This window comes from Melozone crissalis, unplaced genomic scaffold (assembly GCF_028551555.1).
Source record: "Melozone crissalis strain CALT ecotype California unplaced genomic scaffold, PUWL_Pcris_2 ptg000066l_1, whole genome shotgun sequence".
NCBI lineage: Eukaryota > Metazoa > Chordata > Aves > Passeriformes > Passerellidae > Melozone > Melozone crissalis.
In genome coordinates, this window is record NW_026535844.1 from 7313184 (window position 1) to 7334423 (window position 21240).

General features: G+C 51.7%; 1 protein-coding gene and 1 pseudogene across 1 annotated transcript; one reads left to right on the forward strand and one right to left on the reverse strand.

The window, feature by feature from the left end:
- Window positions 1-21240, forward strand: part of LOC128945569 (zinc finger protein 850-like) — a 300103-nt pseudogene that overhangs the window by 163565 nt on the left and 115298 nt on the right.
- LOC128945542 (zinc finger protein 436-like) lies at window positions 18288-19723 on the reverse strand. The gene is made up of 2 exons (XM_054289293.1): window positions 19718-19723; window positions 18288-19040 (listed from the first exon to the last, which is right to left on the reverse strand). Exons 1-2 carry the CDS (start codon window positions 19721-19723, stop codon window positions 18288-18290), a joined length of 759 nt encoding a protein of 252 aa, XP_054145268.1.

The window sequence follows — 21240 nt, forward strand, 5'->3', positions numbered from 1 at the left end:
AGCAGGTTTTTAGGAGCCCCTTTTGTCCCGTTTCCTTGTGGATTGGGCTCGGAAACTCCTCTGCTCCCTTCCTCCGAGGGGTCCAGCCCCTCTCTGAGACCCAGTCCCAGTTACCCCGGGGGATTCTCTCACTCCTGTTAGCATTCACTTCGTCTCTCTCCTGGCCACTTACCACGGGAAGTTGGAAACGCAGCGTGGGAGACTCCAGCACTCACTTGGCAGGTCTGGGACAACCAGCCCTCCTCTCATTCACACACATTGATCCCCCTGTACCTGCCCTCCTGAGAAATACTTACCAATCCCTTTTCCTTCCCGGGTTCTTAATGCACATTACTACTCTTAGGGGGCCAATTACTGCGGTTGTAGGGTGCCTTTTTCCCTTCTCTTTGTTTTATTGTCTCCTTTTGTCCACCATAACCTGCGTCTGTCGGTCACCCCAGGGGAGACAGAGCGAGGCTGCCAACGGGGCAGGGCGCGCCTTCCCCACTCTGACTCTCCTAAAGCACCGGCAGCGAGGTGTTAGTAACCATCCTCTGCTACCAAAATCGTGAAAAACGCCAGTCACTTGCTTTTAAAATTTTAAAACCATAATAGTAATAAAATGGTATGAAAAATAGTAATACAATTAGAGTAATCACAGTTTGGAGAAATCCAATTAGGACAATATGAGACAATAAATACCAAGAGTTACGGATGTCCGGGTACCTTTTTCTGGGCAGCACAAGCCTGAAAAAGGACACCTGTTAACACAGGATTAACCATTAAAAACAATAGCCTGTTGTATATTCATACGCTTCATACATGATGCATAAATTCCATTCAAACACAGGATTCTGTCTGGTCAGTGCCACCTTCTGCCTCTGAATCCTAACAGCAGCTTTGAGGTTGGAAGAAGTTCATTTCTTCTGATAAGAGGGCAATAAATTCTTTTTCTCTGAAAGATTTAGGTATCGTGTGGCTGCTATCTCACTGCAAGTCCTTTCTTTAAAAAAAGTCTCATACCAAGCATCGTTTATATGTTAACATTTTTTAATAACCTAAAACCATATTCAGCTCACTACTTAAGAGAATTAATACAGCAGTACTTTCTAACACAAGACATATAATATTCATTTTAATATTTGGGATAACCCAGTCACAAAATATGCATTTTTTACAAGTATAATCCCACTTATTTCCAGTCTCTCCCAGTTTGGTCCCTGCTGCCGCCAGCATGGTTCCAGTTGCTTCCTCAATCAACTCAGTGAGTCCCAGTATGATGCCATTTGCTCCCAGTTGCTCCCAGTCAGGCCCAGTATGGGGGATGATGTGCAGGGTGTGCTCACTGTGACACTCAGTTCCTCCCAGTATTAGTCCAGTCCCTCCCAGTATGATCCAAATATGAGCCCAGTGTGCTCCCAGTCTCTGCCAGAATAAACCAGTTTTGCTCTGCATGGTTCCAGTTGCTCTCTTTCACCCTCACTTTCCTTCCAGTCACTCCCAGTATCTCCCAGGGTAGCCCAGTTCCCTCCACCATCTTTCCAATTCCTTTCAGTATCATCCCATTTGCTCCCAAGCACTCCCAGTCAGCCTCAGAGTTGTGGCACTCACTGCCAGTATGATCCCAGTCACCACCAGTATGATCCCAGTTCATCCCAGCACAAGCCCAGCAGTTTCCAGTCGCTGCCAGCATGCACCCAGTCACTCCCTGTTCTTCCCAGTTGCTCCTACCATGATCCCAGTTACTCACAGCTGCTCCCAGTAATCCTCAGCATAATCCCAGTCACTCCCAGTATATCCCATTTGCCCCTAACATGGTCTCAGTTGCCTCCTGCAGGCTCCTGCTCACTCCCAGTATGATCCCAGTGTCCATCAGTGCGATCACAGTCTGCCCTGGCATGGCAATATGATCCCAGAATAATGTCTGTACAAGCCCAGTTCAGTCGCAGTATGATCCCAGTATGATATCTGTACAAGCCCAGTACAGTCCCAGTCACTCCCAGTATGATCCCAGTATGATATTTGTACAAGCCCAATACAGTCCCAGTCACTCCCAGTACGATCCCAGTATGATATCTGTACAAGCCCAGTGCACTCCCAGTCACTCCCAGTAGGATCCCAGTCCAGCCCAGCCCCTGGCAGTGCTGTCACTGCTGGGATCCCCCAGCCCTGTGTGCGTTCCCCCCTGGCGGATGTGCCGAGAGGAGCCCCAAGGGCTGGCAGTGCCCAGGCAGGGTCCCCAGCAATGCCCAATTTGGATGTGCAGCCCCCAGTTTGCCCAGTTTGCCTTTCCTTTGGCCCGGGCCGGGTTCCCCCCGCCCGCAGCGGCTGGGAGCAGCCGAGAGCCCCGCGCTGCCCATCCCGACCTGTCCCGGCTCCATCCCCGCTCCTGCCGCGGGCTGCGAGGGCTGCGGGGACGGGGCACCGAGGGTGTGGCTGCTGCTGGGGGAGGAGGAGGAGGGAGGGAAGGGCAGGGATGAAGGGTGTTATAAATTGGAGTGGACAATCTGCCGAGTGAGTATAATCAGATTAACAATTTTTATTGATTACAGCAAGCAAGGCAAAAAGCAAATCAGCGCTGGGCAACAGGGGATTCTCCGCTCCGCCAACTGCTGCCCGCTTCTGGTATTTCGTGGGGTTTATATACAGTCCTGCTTCCGGGTTGGCGTGTCTTTCAGGGTAGTACTCTGTGCATTCTCCTCCTGTTGCTAGGCGGTCGTAGTCTGCCTCCCGGTGGTCTGAGGATGAAGGCCGGTAGTCTTTCACTTCTTGCCCCATGGTCAACCTTTCCTTAGTTGGTATGGTTGGTCTGGTTCCTGGAACTTTAAGCTTACTGAGCAGATAAGCAAATATTGTGCTATCAATCATAGCAGGCCCGCTACCCGTGTCAACGGCCTCGCCCCTTACTCCTCGGCTAACAATAGGCACATAGGTACGTATAGTTACACATTGCTTATTTAGCCTTTCAACATATTAGCTTCTAACATTTTGCAGTTTAAGCCTTATGACATTTATTTTGCAGTATATTAGCCCGTTATATTCATCTTGCAACATACTAGCTTGTTACATCTTTCATTGCGGTTTTTCTATTATTGGCTTTTCCCCTTTTCATAGTCTTTAGCAAGTTGATGAACAAACTAAGACATTAACTCATTACAAAGGGGGAGGAGGAGGTGGGGTTAGGGAGGGGGAGCAGGGGGAGGGATGAAAGAGGAGGGATGAAGGCGGAGAGCAGCAATGGAAGGAGGAGAAGGAGGTGGGGTTAGGGAGGAGGAGGAGATGGGATGGAAGGGGGGGGATGGAAGAGGAAAAGGAGGTGGGGATAAGACAGAGGGGGAGGAGGATGGGAGATGGAAGGGGAGGAGTGGGAGGAATAGGAGGAACAAAGGCAGATCAAGGCTGAGCTGAGGGAACCACACCGTCGTCGATCCCTGCCTGAATTCGCAGCCCCCACTTGTGGGATCATCGCCCCCCCAATCGCGCCGGTGAACGGGGCGAGGGAGCTGGGCCCGGATATCCCGGGGGGTCCCTGGGTTGGGGTTTTGGGGGGGTGTTTGGAGAATGAAGCAGTCCAAGGCTGAGCGGAAAAGGCCCCTTGGGGGGACACCGGGGGGTGGCGGTGGCGGCTGACGGCAGAGGCAGCCTGGAGGAGCAGAGCCCTGTGTCCCCCAGGAGCCCAAAGTGGGGAGCCCAGAGAGGGGGGAGCGCCGCCATTGGCGGGAGCCTCAAGAGCCTGGAGAGGGGCAGGGGGGACTCCTTGGAGCCGCTGCAACCCAGAGCAGAGAATGAGGGGAGAAGGGAGCCCGGGAGCCCAAACAGCCCCCGCATCCTGAAATAGAGAGAGTGAAGCGGGGGGAGCTTTTGGCATTGCTGGGACTGCCAGCAGCCTGGGCAGGGCGGGCACCGACGAGAAGGGGGACCCCCAATCCAAGAGTGACCCCCAGCAGCTGGGACGGGGGGAACCCCCGAACACCAGAGGGGAGGGACCAGGGACAGGGAACACCTGGGAAGCTTTTTCAGGGCTGAATCGTGGTGGTTGGGAGGTGTTTCTGGAGCCCAGAGTGCCAGTGACTTGTAGAGACAGACTTGGGCAGAGGCACCTTCAAACTCAACGTTCTCATCCCTTGTTTTCCCCAAACCAGGATTTCCCATTGCCAACTCCTGCGAGGCTGCGAGGAAGAGGAAGATGCCCCAGGACAATGAGGCAGGTGAGGAGGAAGTCAGTGTCCCTGGAATGCTTAAAATCAGAGGGTTTTGGGAAAGCTGCAGAAGACAAACCTCAGAGACAGTAGAACTGATTTGAGCTTTGCAGCAGCCAATAGATTGATCAGCAGAAAAATTGTATAAGAAGTAGAAATTAAGGAGAAATAGAACAATGGTCTGTGCGTTAACACTTACCTAGAATAACTCCCTAACCTGCGGAACAGTATATCTAGCTAGATATTAGGAAGTTTCAAGTTTAATAATGGAGCTCTGTGCATTGTGTTCTAAGGCTTACAAGCAGGTATTGTACTTGAAATAAGCAAGCATTGTTTTAACCATCAATGTGCTTATAGTGCTTGGATGGAACTACAGTCAATATGCTTTTGCTTTGTGTGATTGGCCAAAAACCTTTTAAAGCAAGTTTTAACATGAAGTCCTTTGTCTGCTACCTTTGATGTGAGCTACTGGCATCTTCGCATTGTCATAAGCAAGTAATGAGACAGATGGTTGGAAAATCACACAGCTCAGGACGCATTCCCAGCAGTCCAGTCCTGTTTGTGATTTGTGCACAGCCCCGAGCTGGCGATGAGTGCCCCTTTCCCCTCTGTGCTGCTCCATCTCCCAGCCCAGCACAGCCCCCGGCTGCAGCTCAGCCCTGGGGGATCTCCTTGCCCTTGCCTGTGGCACGGAGGCAAATCCCATCCTGTCCTTGTCCTTCCTCCCCCAGAGCAGGAGCTGAGCATGGAGAGCAGGGAGGACAAATGCCCGCGGCAGAACCTGGTGGAAGAGGCCGTTTTGAGCGGCTCCACGGCGCAGGAAGCCAACGGGGAGGAAAAGCCCCGGAGATGCCGCACGAGGAGGGGCTGCAAACGCAGCCGGCGGGGATCTGAGGGGGAAAGAGCCAGCCTGGGCTGGGAAGGCGGCCGGAGACGGAGCCAGAGCTCGGAGCTGGTGGTCCATGAGCAGCTCCATGATGGGGAGAAGCCCCACACGTGCGTGGAGTGTGGGAAGAGCTTCAGGTGGAACTGCGAAGTGATCAGGCACCAGAGGAGCCACACTGGGGAACGGCCCTATGAGTGTGGGGAGTGTGGGAAGTGCTTCAGCCGGAGCTCCAGCCTGATCATACACCAGAGGATCCACACTGGGGAGAAGCCCTACGAGTGTGGGGAGTGTGGGAAGAGCTTCCACCAGAGCTCCCACCTGATCAGCCACCAGAGGACCCACACTGGAGAAAGGCCGTACAAGTGCTCCGAGTGTGGGATGTGCTTCAGCCAGAGCTCCGGCCTGATCAGCCACCAGAGGACCCACACTGGGGAGAGGCCCTACGAGTGTTCCAAGTGTGGGAAGAGGTTTCCGACCAGCTCCAATCTCCTCCAGCACTATCAGATTCACAGAGAGGAGAGGCCCTTCCAATGCCCCGACTGCGGGAAGGGATTCAAGCACAACTCCACCCTTGTGAAGCACCGGCGCATCCACACAGGGGAGAGGCCCTACACGTGTGATAAATGCAGGAGGAGGTTTCAGAACAGCTCCAATCTCCTCCAGCACTATCGGATTCACAGAGAGGAGAGGCCCTTCCGCTGTCCCGACTGCGGGAAGGGATTCAAGCAGAATTCCACCCTCATCACCCACCGGCGCATCCATACTGGGGAGAGGCCCTACGAGTGTCCCCAGTGTGGGAAGAGCTTCTCACACAGCTCTAGCTTGACCCAACACCAACGGAGGCACCACTAAGGGAAGCCCTGCGAGTGCCCCGGGTGCGGGCAGAGCTTCGTGTGCTGCTCCAGCTCCATCCCCCACTGGAGGAGGCACTTTGGGCACAGCCCTGGTCACTCCCATTCCCTGTGATCCATGTTGGGAACACACCTGGCTGCTTCGCCTTTTGGTTGGGCCTCTGCTTCACCTTCATCCTTTAAAAACACCCAAAGCTGGGTCAAATGAAGGAAATTAATCGAATATATCTGACGTTGCATAATTTCTCAGTTGTTTTAGAGGGAATTTAGGATTTGGGGACACGTTCTGTGTGGAGTGCTGCTGTTGCTAAGAGGCAGGAATTTGATCTCACCTTTCTTGTGTTGCTAAGAACTCCTCCCCTGACCCAAACCCCAACTCCATCCTTGGGATACCTGATAAAAACTCCACAGCCCTGCCTTTGCCCTGTCTTTAGGGGTTAAGAAATGGATTCCCAAAGGATCAGCCCTTTTCCCACTGGGTTCCCAAAGGATCAGCCTTTTCCCACTGGATTCCCAGAGGATAAATCTTTTCCCACTGGATTTCCAGATGATCAACCTTTTTCACTGGATCCCCATAGGATTCTGACTGTGTCACTGTCTTTTTTTGTTTGTACTACTGCATTTGTATTTTTAATTTTTCCTAATAAAGAACTGTTATTTCTACTCCCGTATCTTGGCCTGAGAACCCCTAATTTGAAAACTAATTAATGTAATCATCATCATCTGTGGAGAGTTTAGTTCAAGAATGGCTTAAAGAAAAAGGCCATGCGACATACAATTGAGAGAAAAGTAAAAGGAAAAAGTAAAGCAGTTCCTAACAGTTCTCAGCCTTCTGATTTCTATAAACAATTAGACTCTCTTTATAAACAATAAAGTTCTCAGACTGTCTTCCCATAATAAGCAGAACACCGTCTCTGGGAAAAACTGGCACCCTGGGAACAGATGTGAAAGCTTTGGGAACTCTGGTTCTGTTTTTGATAAACAATTGTAGGTATTCTAAAACAAAAGGAGTGGTTAGAGTTTTCTTTGTTAGCCTATCATGAATCTGGATTACAGAATATGCATGAAGTTCGTTAACACTGTTATTTAAGGTGATTGATTGATGAATAAAGTGGAGTTCGATGCATTACCAGGATGGTCGTTTCTCCCTTCACTTCAATAATCATCATCAAAGGGAGGGGATTTTCATTTTCCATTTCAGTGGAGGCTCCTGAAATGGGGAGACACCCCCAAGGATGGGCCATGTCAAATAGTTCCTGAAAGATGTAAATTAGTTTCTGGATATGCGTGAGGGTCTATGAATATGCAACAGGCTGATGTAATTAAAACCAGATTAATTAAGGGGTGTCCCCGAAAATAACTGGGGGGTCTTGGTGGCCATAACAACCTTTGCTCGATGGTCCTTGTCTCCCATTACATCAATGCGTTGCATATTCATGGCCTTGTTGCATATCCATGAAGTACTTTACATATTCCAGGAAAAAAATTGGCTTCATCCTGTCTGGGGGTCCAACCCCCCTCCCAGCTCAATTTGGGGTGTCCCATCCTCCTCCCAGCTCAGTTTTAGGACCCCATACCCATCCCAGCCTAATTTGGGGGTTCCATTCCCCTCCCACCTCAATTTGGGGGTCCCATTCCCCTCCCAGCTCAATTTTGTGGTCCTGACCCTCTTTTCCCCACTCTCTCTCCCCTTTCCAATCATTCCCCCAATCCACTCCCCCGTGTTTGGTTTTAGGGGCTCCAGGCCCCTCCTGCTCCGTTTTGGGGTCCCGACCCCGTTGTGGATTAATTTGGGGTCTCCAATCCATCCCCAGGGTCACCTTCCCCCCCTCCCTGAATTCTGCTCCTCGCAACTGATGAGTCATCAGCAAGACACTCTCTGATTGGCTGGAAATTACCCCGCGCGGTCTCTGATTATTTACCGCAGTGAGAGGCCTTGGTCTGTGCCTGGCAAGTGATGAGTCAGAGTCGGGCCGGGCGCTGATTGGCTGAAAATAACTGAGAGGGGCCAGTGCTCTGAGTTTGCGCCCAGCAAGTGGAACGTCATCAGTGCTGTGCGTTCTGATTGGTCGGGATCTGTATGGGTGGGGACGGGAGGACCTGCGGTGTTTTGTGTTTATTTAGGGTTTGTTTGGGGTTTATTTGAGCTTAATTATGCACTATTCAGGGTTTTTCTTGGGTCTTACTTGGTTTATTTGAAATTATTTAGGTTTGTTTGGACTTATTTGGAATTATTTGAGGTTCTTGGGGTTAATGTTTTATATGGGGTTTTTTTTAGGTGTACTTAAAATCATTTGCGGTTTTTTTTACTTAATTTGGGGTTTTTTTTGGTTTTTTGGGGTTATTTGGATTTGTTTGGGGTTATTTGGGGGACTTTTAGGTATTGTTTGGAGTTATTTGGGGTTTATTTCGAGTATTTTGGGGTTATTTGGAGTATTTGGGGTCATGTGGGTTAAAAAAACTGGGAATGTTTCTCCTGCAGAAAATGTGAATTTTTCTTTAAAAATTCGAGAGTTTTTTCCCAAAACACCGGGAATGTTTCCCTAAAAATCGCCAGCTTTTCCCAGCCAATAGCTGGCGTCCTGCCCCAAACCATCCAGTCATCGGACTTCATCTCCTAAATTAACGAAACACGGCACACCCCGCCGCAAACCAACCAATCACCGCACGCCTCCCCTCAGACTCGCCCGCCTCTCACGCGCTGAACCAACCAATCACTGCACGTCTCCCCTCAGCAATGCCCGCCTCTCCTTTCTCAATCTAACCAATCACTGAGCGTCTCCCCTCGGCAAATCCCGCCTCCCCCGCCGTTCTCCTGTCAATCACCGCACCCTCTACGAAACCAACCAATCACCGGGCGTCTCCCCTCACCAACTTCTGCCCTCCCCGCACCACTCCAGCCAATCAGAGCCGAGCCCGAAGCGGCGCCCCATGATCCCGGGGCCGGGCATGGAGCGGGTGGTCCCTCCCCCCCCGGGACCCCCTCAGGGACCCCCGGGAGCCGCCCCGGGCTCGGGCGGGTCCTGCGGGAGGCGCTGGAGAGAGCGGGGGAGGCGCTGGGAGAGGACGGGGGGCTCCGGGAGCTGCTGAGGAGGCGCAGGGACAGGTGAGGGGTCCTAGAGGGGTCGTGAGGGGAATTTGGGGAGGGGTCTTGAGGATGTTTGGGGGGTATTTGGGGAGGGTGTGGGGGGAACTTGAGGGGGTTTTAGCGGGGTCTGGGGGTGCTGGGGGGCTTTGGGGGGGAATTTTAGGAGGGGTCCTCGGGGGGTGTCACGATCCGTCCTCACGGATGGGTTTCGTGATGGTTCATGGATTTGATCTCAAGGTGCAAAAAGAACCGACACGGTACAAGGGGCTTTGCAATGATAATCGAAACAAATGCACCTTTATTGAATGACCACAGCAAAATGCGCTAGAGGGATTAAGGGAGAGAAAAAGATGGGGGAAGAGAGAGACAAAAGAGAGAGAGAGAGAAAGAGAGAGGGAATAGAGCTGCCAAACGTAGAGACGAAGTCCTTTGGTCCAGTCCAGTCGAGGATCCGCCTGTTTCGTCGGGGAGATCTCGAAGTCTCTCGCTAACTCAGAGGTTTTTATTATGATAACTCCATTGGAAATTGCAAGGGAGGGAAACAGATTCAATAAGGAATAGATGCAACACGTAGTCCATGCTCTCAGCAGTAAACGAGAGCCATTGTCTTCTTGGTCCAGCGGTCACAACCTGCAGGCAAACATCTCGCTTTGGTCAGCTTGCCTCCCCCACACACCTGCCCTGGGCTGGGGGTTTCAGTCCCAGTCCTTGGAAGGAGCAGAGGGGCCTTTTCACATGGGGGTTCCATGTCTCAGTCCTTGATGGAGAGGCTCCTTCCATCTCAGTCTGTCTGTCCCGGTGGTTGTAAAACAGGTGAGGGTCTTCTGTGGGGGGACCACCTGAAACTCAGGAGAAGTCCAGCCAGGCCGAGAGGTGGGACGGCTCCCAAGGCTGTTGTTGCAAAAAGGGCACGGTGCTCCCTTCTTCTTCTCCTTGGGCTCAGTGTAGCACACAGCAAACAACAGCTGTGAAAACAATGGCTTAGCAACGCTCTCAGGTCTCAGGCACATGACTTTCTCCCTTGGAGCCAGAGATTTAAGACAGGGGGGGTCTTCTCTTCAGTGGTCCCCCAATGACGATCGTGAGGCAGATGAGGGAAAATTCGGACAGACTCTCACAAGCAGAAACTGGCAGGATGTGTCTGCTTCCAGTGCTTGTCTTGGCTGTTCCTTCGCAGTGCTGGCAGCATCATCAGAGACACAGCACATGTTCTCTCATGCCAGGGTCATCCCAATCTTCTGCACTTGCCCAGGTTCCTCCCAGGTTCACCAGGGAAAATGGCTGCTCGTGCCAGTCCATCCCCTTGCCCAGAAGGCACGCGCTTGTGTTTGGGCATGAGCTGCTGGCCACAGCCAGACGGGCAGCACCCGCAGCATTGGCCATCAGACGCTGGGCTGATGTTTTCACCCAGAGAGAAAGAAAAACAGCCAGAAGCACAGAAGGCAACTTGACAGTATCTCTGTAAGAATGTCATTTTCCTGTGAAAGTCAATAGTGGATGGTGGGTTTGTGCTGCAGATAATCACTTCCAAGCAAAAATCATTCCAGGAAGGGACAACAGCTTCTGCTTTCTGATGGAAAAGTCAATTTGCCACTGCTGTCCAGGCCCATGGCCCCTCCCAGTCTGACCAAGTTTTGGTCTGCGGGTATTTTTGGGGTTAGTCTGGAGGCAAAGATCACACTGTCACTTGAATAATAGTGGCATATAAATTCCAGGCAACGATTCTTTCAATCAAGTAGGTGTTCAGGGCATCTATTCCCCAGTGTGTTTTCTGGTACTCCTCCCTTACTAGTGACTACAAGAAATGGGAAGGGATTACCAGCTTCCCTTCAATGGTAGCCCACTCTTCTTGGTTGTATGTCCCTTTTTGATCTTTGATTAGGTTTCTATCTTTCTTATTGTATTCTGGCTTACCTTCAAGGGAAATTTGTCCACCTGGAATCAGAGCTCCTTCAATAGTTACCTCACCTTTTGCTGCTTTCTTTGCCTCCCTATCCGCCAGCTCATTTCCTTCTTCCAATTCTGAGCTCACTCTCTGGTGTGCCTTAATACCCATAATTGCTGCCTTTTCAGGCAGCTGAACTGCTTCCAGCAGTTCAATTATCCCGATCATCTCTTGTGCATGTTTGATGTTCTTTCCTTGTGAGGTCAGCAGTCCCCTCTCTCTCCAGGTGGCTCCATGTGCATGCACAACTCCAAATGCATACCATGGCTCTCTATAGATTTTATTCTCTTTCCTCCTGCCATTTCTAAGCCAAAAGGAAAGAGCATCAGTGCAATTATTTTGGTCTTCTGTGCAGAGGTGCCTGTTGGTAAGGGTCCAGATTCTGTTACCTCTCTGCAGGTAGTTGACTGCATATCCAGCACGTCGCTTTCCACTGGCAACGTGGCTACTCCCATCAGTGAACCAGGTCTCTGCACCATCCAAAGGAGTGTCCTTCAAGTCCGGGCATCTGGAGTAAGTAGCTTCAATGGTCTCCAGGCAATCGTGGTGTGCTGCTTCTCCTTGATCCCACTGAGAAAAGAAGCTGGGTTCACAAGGTTAATGACTACAGAGTCCTTTGCCCAGCACTGACCTCATACCCCAGGTAGATTATTTTCTGTTTCACTACCTGTGCCTTTTTTTTTTTTTTCATTGATACTCTGTATCCTTGGAGCCCTAGGAAATTCAAAAGGTTCACGGTCCAGGCCACACATGCTTCCCTTGTCTGGGTGGATATCAAGATATTATCCACGTACTGTAATAGCCTTCCTTCTTCTTGTGGAGCTTCCTGGGGCTCTAGGTCTTTTGTAAGTTGTTCTCCAAACAGAGCAGGGGAATTTTGAAGCCTTGAAGGCCTTGAGGCCTTCACAATCTATGTGAGCTGGGTTTTGCGCCTGGTTTTAGGGTTTTCTCATTTGAATGCAAAAATTTTCTGGTTGGCTTCATGGATAGGGAGGCAAAAGAAGGCCTCTTTCAGATCTAAAACCATAAACTAGGGTAGCTCAGGTGCCAAACATGTTAGTAGGGTGTATGGGTTTGCCACAAGGTTTACTGCCTGACCGTAGCTTGTTGTTTTCCTTAACTTGATTAAGGAAAGGTGCATTCTCTGCCCTCCCTGCTATGTTAGAGGCCCATACCCCAGGAAACATTGGATCCATTATTTTCTTGTTAATTTCATCCTTATTTTCAATTTCAGTTTCACTAATTGTTAAAATTAAGCTCAATATATCTCCATATTCTTGATCCTTTACGTCTAAAATAATCTCTCCATCTTTAAATGTGATCTTTGCTTCCAGCTGCTCCAACAAGTCCCTACTCAACAGGGCCTTTGGAGAGTTGGGCACATACAAAAAAACTATGACTATTTTGATGGTTTGCAAAATATGATTTTTCAGATTGGTCAGTTGCCCCCTTACCATAACATAATCATCTGTTACAGGCATTGAGGCTTTATTTAACACTAAGTTTGCTGCCCCCGTGTGCAATAAAAATTCCATTTTCTTAGCTCCCATCTTTCTACCCTATCCCAACTCTTTGCCTTAATTCAAAGTCTTGAGGTATAAGATAGGCTGAACGCACTCAGCTTTAATTATTTCTGCTGGGTTTCTTAAATTACATGAAACTCTCTTTTCTAATAATTCAGACATCCTGTTACTTCTTTGCTTCTGGTGACTGGTTGCTACTAAATTCCTTAGAGCTCTCTGAGTAGCCTTGGTTTCCTTAGAATAACATAAATTATAAAGTGCCTGTCTTGGTCTCTTCCACCTAAACTCTGCTTTACAAGATCTCATTCTTTTCCAGTTCTCTTCCCGCACAATCTAATTCAAGCATTGTTTCTACTGACACTCACTTTGCTGCCTTGCAAAAAGCTGTGCCTGTTACAGCAAAAACTCTGATATGCCCACAAACACAAACACAGACACACACACACCCTGCATCTCAAATTCGCGAGAGTCAGGGCTTAGGTTGCTGTGGGAGGGGAATTCCTCGAATTCCTTTAATTTGTTTTACCACAGTTAAACATAAATCACCATACTGCAGTTTTTCCATGTAAAATGCTACACTTGTTGCAAACAAAATCCTAAAATCTCCACAAACACAAGCCTACAATACCGAGAACCAAATTACCACAATGTGGGGGAGGAACCACTCAAACTCACTGGGAAAGGGGTATCTCTTTAAAGTGCCCACTTTCCTTGACACAACCCAACATACAACACTTCAGCATCTACCCACATCAGCTTATCAGCCTCTTCTGATCCTCACACACTCTGGACACAATCAAAATAACAGCACACAGTAAAATTCCAGGGATCAAGTCCAAACTGCGGGGGCAGAAGAATCCCCTGAGTTCATCTAGCCACGGGTAAAATGTGCACAATCTACACAAATCACACATCACCACCTTTAAACACAATAGTTAATAAATGTCCTCACCCACATTTCTCCACTTGTTCCACTACTCCACGGGGTGTTCCTGCCCTCACAGCCTGCCCCAGCCAGCGCTCCGGGCCTCACCTGGTGCTTCAGACACGGGTAGAACTGTCCCCGCACGCTGTGGGTACACTCACTCACTCACTCGCTCGGTCTGTTTTATACACCACACACTCACACAATTACAAACACGCCAACATTAACCACACAATGCATTAGCCATACAATGTCTGGACACCACAAGCACACAAAGTTCGGGTTCACTCGGCTCACCCCAGAGTCGCTAGCGGCCGCTCTATTGAACAATGAACCCGTTCCCAGTTGTGCTATCAACCGGGAACCTCTGCTGCTGACTGTGCTCCTGGTTGATGGCTGCCTGCAAGCACAGGGCCGAGGCTGTGCACTCAGACTCCTCTGAGTGACTTATCAGCAGCCCTATCTCCCCCGGGCCCTTTGACAGACATACCGTGTATCTGCACAGCAGCAGGTCATTGTCTGTATCCGCAGGAGGCAAGCCGAGATGGAGCAGAACTCCTCCAGGAAAATCCCAGGGAGCGCCCAGGAGTCCGTCCTCCCTTCCGCCCCTGTGAGGACAGACAATCGCCTGGCTGGCTCGCCAAAATGATTAGTGGAAAAAAAAGGGGAAACTGCACAATTTAGTAAAAAGTCGTAAAGCCGGTATGTTTAGCGCTGGACACATGTGGGAATTGTTCCCCCAAAGGACACACGCACCCCTGGGTATTCCCCCTTGCTTATACATATGCATATTGTCTCATTCATAATCATTTTACTGATTTCACGTTACAGGTTGCAATTAGTTTTTATCACTCCTTGCCCTTTGCGCAGAGAGCTCTCTGGTCAGCCTCAGCCTTTGCCCCCAACAAAGGGGCCTCCGTTTATCTTGGGAATTTGAATTGCTTCTCTTGGTCGAGGCCATTCTGTGAGCACAAGATTTTTTCTTTGTTTTTTTTCCTCTCTTGTGAGAACAGGGAGTCTTAAACACAGATAAACAAGTTACAGGCTCAGAACAGCACTTTTCACCTAAATCCAAAAATGCATTTCTATCCTGTTAAATTTCTACTTTGTCTCACCCATCCAAGGAATTATATGCTCTGACTCCATGATTTTAAAGGCTGAACAGATGCTTTATTCTATACTATATTATACTACATTACACTATTGCTATACTAAATCTATACTAAATTACATACTAAAAAAAACCCTCTGACCCTTTGCAGACAGTCACGACCCAGCTTTGACCTAATTGGTCAATCAGTCCAAACAACCATCACTAGTGTCCAATTAACAAATCACTCTGGGTAAACAATCTCCATAACACATTCCACATGTGCCAAACAACAGGTGCAGCAAGTGAGATAAGAATTGTTTTCTTACTTTCTGAGCTTTCTCAGCTTTTCCACAGCTTCCCAGGAAAAATCCTGTGAGAGAGAATTATGTCTCTATTCAAAGAAATGTGCATACCACAGGGATTTGTCCTCCCTGGTCTCCATCTGCAGCTCAGTGCCTGGGGTAAGGAAAGAAAAGAAGAGGAAGGAAAGAGGAAGGAAGGACAGAAAGAGAAGAGGAAGGAGTTGTGGACAAGGAGAGGATGGTTTTTGCCTCCATGCTAGAGGGAAGGGGAAGAGATCCCACCAGTTCATCCCTGGCAGGATGGTGTCAGCAGTGGGGCTGTCCTGCAGCCAGGGGCAATGCTGGGCTGAGACACAGAGCAGAGGAGAGGGGGAAAGGGGCAGTGACTTCCTCCTCACCTGCCTCAGTGTCCCAGGTCATTTTACTTTTCCTTGCAGCCTCCTCCAGCTCCATCCAGACAAAGTTTGGGATTGACAAATCCTGGCTTGGGGGAAAAACAATGGGTGAGCCCTTGGTCCTGCTGCCCAAGTCCAGCTCCAGAAGTAACAGCCCTGTCCACAGTCAGGTAGGCCCAGACCCTGCTCATCTCCAGCTTCCCCCACCCCTCCAGGCTGCCAGAATTGGCCTTTGCTGCTCTCCCCACTCTGATGCCAATGTCCCCCCAGAACTGGTACCACCTCCCCAGCCAGTTTGCCACAGGAACCCTCCACAAGTCTCCAAAGGGGCATCTGCGTCTCACCCTTGGGGACCTGCAAGATCCAAACATCCCCTCCCCAGAAACAAACCCTTCCAGAGATTCCCCGATGGATTTGGGGTCAGTTCCCCCTCCCTGCTCACCTGTGGGATCTGGGGAATCGATGCTGCCAGGGCCAGGGGAGCTGCAGACTCAGCGGGCAGGTGGGAAAAGCGTGGTTCTGCTGGGGCTCCTCCTCTTGCTCCTCCTGTTCCTGTTCCTCCTTTCCTCCATCCTCCATCCTCCTCCTCTCCCTCCTCTTCCTATTGCTCTTCCTTCCCTGCCCATTCCAGATCCCACCTCTCCCCCATGGCTGCAGCACCACCAGCATTTGGCTGGAGAGAACCCCCCATGAACCCCCCAGGGATGGGCAGGGGGCTTGGAGACCCACCCAGTGCGGATCCATTCCCCCCCTGAGCCCCAGGGAATCACTCCAGGAATCGAATGATGGGGACACAATGGGATCCCCATGGAACCGCTCTTTTTCTGTTCCATCCCCACCTTTCCCTCCCCATACCCGTCATTCCTCCAACCCAAAGACCCCTCCCAACTCAATTTGGGGGTGCCATCCTCTCGCGCTCTGAATCCTCTTTTCCCCTGCTCTTCCACCCCTTCCCCATTGTGCCCCCAGCCCCAGCCCTCACCCCTGTTCTTGGTTTTGGGGGATGCAGGCCCCTCCTGCTCAGTCTGGAGGGTCACATTCCCCCTTTCCCTCAATTCTGGCAGCTCCTGGCTGCTTTTTCCTGGGAGGAATCCCTCAGTTTTGGGACTTTTGGGGTTTAGCTTATAAGTGTGACAGCTCTGTCCGGCTCTCTGCTCCCTGTTGTGGCCCCTCAGCTGCCCCTGACACCCTGGGGGTGCTGGGATTTCCCTCCTGGGGACAAGGACGTTCATCCCCTTCCAGGAGCCCAATGCCTGGCTGGGGCTCCAGGTCAGGGGGTCCTTGAGCAGCTGCCCCAGAACCTCCCCCAGGGTCTCCCTGCACAGCTGGAGCTGCTCAGCCTGGGCTCCCCAGAGGCCTCAGCAAGCCCCAAGTCCCTCCCAGGAACCCTCAACCCCCTCAAACCCAGCATCCCCCACATCCCCTGCAAGTTCCCCCCATGGCACCAGCCATGGCCATGTCCCCACATGTCACTGCCCATGTCCCACCATGTCCTCACCCATGGCTGTCTCCCCACCGTGTTTCCATCCCTGTCATTGTCCCCCACATCTCCATCCATGCCCATGTCCCCCATGTCCCCACAAATGGCCCCTTCTCTGTTAATATCCATGCATCCCCAAGTCTCTCTCCATTTGTCCATGTGTCCTACCATGACCACACCCAAGTCTTAGTTCAATGTCTATTTTTACCTCAATATTGGATATTTTAAAGGGATAAAGAGAAATTAAAACAAAATTGAGGCATAAGAAAGGGATTTCCTTTCCATACCAGCTGAGGATCCACAGCTTAAGTGGAAGGGAAGAACCTTTTTTGGTGGAATTTCTATCCCACTGTCTCTAAAATCTTGGCCTTTTCCCCAGTTTTTCACCATTTGGCTGCAGAAGACACCCTTGGGCAACAGGAAATCAAAATTGTGGAATCCCTGAAGTTGGAAAAGACCTTGTCCTGGTTCAGGGCAAATTTGGGAGAGAACTCCCAAAGGAGTTCCTCTGGACAGCAGATTCAATCGGCCCCTCCCCCAACTGGTTCAGGAAAAATAAAATACTTCCTTGGAGAAAAGTGGAAAAAACTGTTTATTAAACAATAAAACCTAAATAATATTAAACAATAAAACCTCTTGTTTCTCTAAAAGAGAGACAAACTCACAAAGTCCCTCTGTGGGCTGTAGCTCAGCTCACTCAGTCTCTGATCAGTCCCTCCGATGCTGGAAATGTCGCAGCCCAGGCCCGGCCCAGTGGGCAACAGGTGTGAGCTGCCCGTGCTCTTCTGGTGTTCTGGCCAGAGCAGGTTTGAACAGGTCCAAAGAAAAGGGAAAAAACCCCACAGTTCAGGGAACTTTGGTTCAGCTAGCTAAAACTAACTAAAAGCAAAGGAGAGCTCTGTCCCGCTGTCTGTCCATCCACAGACAACACAGTGCAGGAGCAGGAATGTGGAGGAGTGAGTGCAGTGTCTAAAACAAACTCCACACTTCTTCTCTCCCCCCTTCACTCTCAGGACAAGTCTTGAAGGTGCAAAACTTCTTATTCAGCACAAACAGAACAGACTGGGGACACAAGCATCTTATAGTCGACACAGAATATACCTCAGGGACCATTCAGTACTCCCTGATGTCACCAGAAGACAGGACTGAATGCAAAAGATTTTATGGGGTTGAAATTTGACAAATCTCTTCTCCCCAAGGAATTCCCATTGTAGGTCTGTGTCCTGATGGATGTTCCTGCTGCTGGGTTTATCTAGGTACCCTCAGGGAACCAGGAAGATGTGGAGCCCCCCAGCCAGATGCCTTCCAACTTGGATCACCAGGACCACAGATCACCAGGGCTCTGACAAACGAGGGTCACTGGGGATCATCCAACACGGATCCTCCCATGGGGGATGGAGCTGGAGCAGCACACAAAGCTCTTCCCACACTCAGGGCACTCACAGGGCTTCCCTTAGTGGCGCCTCCGTTGGTGTCAGGTAAAAGTTGAGCTCGATGAGAATCTCATCCCACACTCCCCACACTCGTAGGGCCTCTCCCCCGTGTGGATGCGCCGGTGCAGGATGAGGGTGCAGTTTCGCTTGAATCCCTTCCCACAGTCGGGGCAGCGGAAGGGCCCCTCCTAGCTGTGACTCCGCTCATGTTTGAGGAGATCGGAGCTCCTGTGAAACCTCTTCCCACACTGGGGACACTTGTAGGGCTTCTCCCCAGAGTGAACACGCTGCTGGTGTTTTCTCAGGTCAGTGTGCCACCCATAGCTCTTCCCACATTCCAAGCAGGTGTAGGGCCGTTCCCCTGAGTGGATCATCTGGTGCCGAATCAGGGCCCAGCTTTCTCTGAAGCTCCTCCCACATTCCCCACACTTGTAGGGCTTTTCCCCAGTGTGGATCTTCTGGTGTTCCGTCAGCTGGCACTTGATGCTGAAGCTCTTCCCACACTCTCCACACTCATAGGGCTTTTCCCCAGTGTGGATCCTCTCATGTCTCCTCAGGCCAGAGCTCTGGCTGAAGCTCTTCCCACATTCCACACACTCATAGGGCTTTCCTCCTGTGTGGATCCTCTGGTGTTGCATCAGGTGGCCCTTCTGGCTGAAGCTCATCCCACATTCCCCACACTCATAAGGGCGGTCTCCAGTGTGGATCATCTGGTGTTGCATCAGGTGCCCCCTCTGCCTGAAGCTCTTCCCACACTCCTCACACTCAAAGCGCCTCTCCCCAGTGTGGATCCTCTGGTGCTGCGTCAGGCTGGAGCTCCAGCTGAAATGCTTCCCACATTCCTCACATTCATAGGGCCGTTCCCCAGTGTGGATCACCTGGTGCTCGATCAGGTGCAAGCTGCGACTAAAACCCTTCCCACATTCCAAGCACTTGTGGGGCTTCTCTCTGCCATGGGGCTTCTCCACCAGCTCGGAGCTCTGGCTGCATCTCCGGCCGCCTTCCTTGCTCAGGGGGGCTCTTCCCTCCCCGCAGCTCCCTGGGCTGGGTTTGCTGCCCCTCCTTGTGCGGAATCTCCAGGGCTTTTCTTCCTCCTCCATCCACACACGTGCTAGGAATGAAAAATCCTGGTATGGGTAAAAAACAAAATGAGAGTGTCTTGGACTGGGAGTTCCTACTTGCTCAAGTTTATCTCAGGAAGTCATTGGGAATCTTGTGTATGTAAGAACCTCCAAAACACCAAGATTCAGCACAAAATCCTCCAAACATCAACACACAGATCAAAAACTTCCCAAACATCAAGATTCAACAAAGCCCCCTCCAAAATATAAAGATTCAGCCCCCACAAAAAAACAAAGCACCAACAATTAGGCCAATAAAGCTCAGAAATACCAAGATTCACCCCGGGAAAATCGTGGATCCCAATCCCTGGTCACCTGCTGCATGTGGAGGGGGGGCAACGCTCCTGGGGCTGGGGTTGGAGGCTGCAGATAGAGGGAGAGTGGAACTTCGTGCAACTTCCTCTTCTGTTCCTCCTCCTGTGTCCCTACTCTTCCTCCCACTCCTCTTCCTCCTGCTATTCCTCCTTCTCCTGCACAATGTCACCTTCTCCTCTCACGTGCATCGTTTGACCCTTTTGTTCCTCAACCCTGCTTCTCCTTCCCTTCTCCTCCTGCCCCAGGCCCAGGAGCGTTGCCCCCCCTCCGTTGCCTCACCGCGCTCCGGCCGCTGCCGCCGCTCACGGGCCCGCACACACACACCGACAATGGCGCCGCTGCCCAGCCACGGCCGCCCTCAGCCCGCCACCGGGGCCCTGCTCCGCCCCGCTCCCACCAATCAGCGCGCCACAACCACGACTGACGGCACCATCACCCAATCCCAGCCAGGGGCGGGCTCTGCACACGGCACAGCCCCGCCCCGCGCTCTCAGGGCCCCCCGGGCTGCGTGAGGGCAGAGCCGGAGCTCAGGAACAGCCCTGGAACGGGCCCGGGCCCGAGGGGGATTGAGCTGAAAACACAAACAAACTTCTCCGCACCTCCCGCCACGGCTTTCCCGGCACTGCGGCTCCGGTGGCTCCGGCTCAGCGGGAAGCCCTGGAGCCTCACTTCTCCTACCCCTAATTAGGAGCATCAGTGCATCGCTTTGATTTCCCCAAGAAATGGGAAACCGCCCCAAAGCCCTGTGGATGAGTGGGGGAGGGGAGAGATTTCGGACAGAAAACTCCAAAAACTCAGAGCAGGATAATGAGAAATAAGTGAAGAGCCTTAAATGCAGCTTTCCCCCACGCCTCCCTCCTTCCAGCTGCACCTCCTACCCCGGCAGTGCCGCAGACAGGGAATGGGGCCGGGCTCAGTTCATGCCCCGGGGCTTCTCCCTCTGCTCAGGGACAGGAGTCGTTCCCCTGCTGCACCCTGGGCTCTCTCCCACCGGAGACTTCTCCAGGAACTTGTCCAAGCTGAGTCCATCCCACGGGGCACAGCCCCCTCCAAGTGCTGCAGCGTGGGTCACTGTGCCCCAGTTTCTCAGTGCTAATCTCAGGGGACTGTCTCTCGGGATATTACCACTACAGCACTCGCAGCAGAATATACACACGGAATTTTAACAGTTCTGAGCAGAAATTAAAAGAACCAACGAGAGAGAGAAAGAGCGAGATTCCGATCGCGGCGCTCCGGAGCGGCGCTGCGGGAACGATCCCTGCGCCAGCACTGCCGGCCCCAGGCCAAGCCCAGCCCCGCAATCCAACCCCGCTGCTCACAGCGCCCGCCCTCCCCGGCCCGGGGCACAGCGAGCCCCGCACCTGCTGCGCTCCCAAACACAAAACGCCCCTTCCCACCGCGCTCACCCGATAAACACAGCGCCCCTGCAGCCGCTCACGCCTCTCTCGCTCCTCCCGAGCTTCTCGGCCTCCCGCACCCTCTGCCCCGCACCTGGGCCCCGCCAGTGCCGCGGGCTGGGGGCAGCAGCTGCACCTTCCTCTGCCTCTGCTCCAGCCCTGCCCAGGTGCCTCGGCTCCCTTCGTGCTCGCCACAAACTGAGGCCTTCACAAGGCTGACCTAGAACAGAGGCCAGACACGGTTACACAATAAAGCAGGCATTTGTTAAAAGGCCTCCGTGGATACACCTTGGGCAGAACAAGAGCCC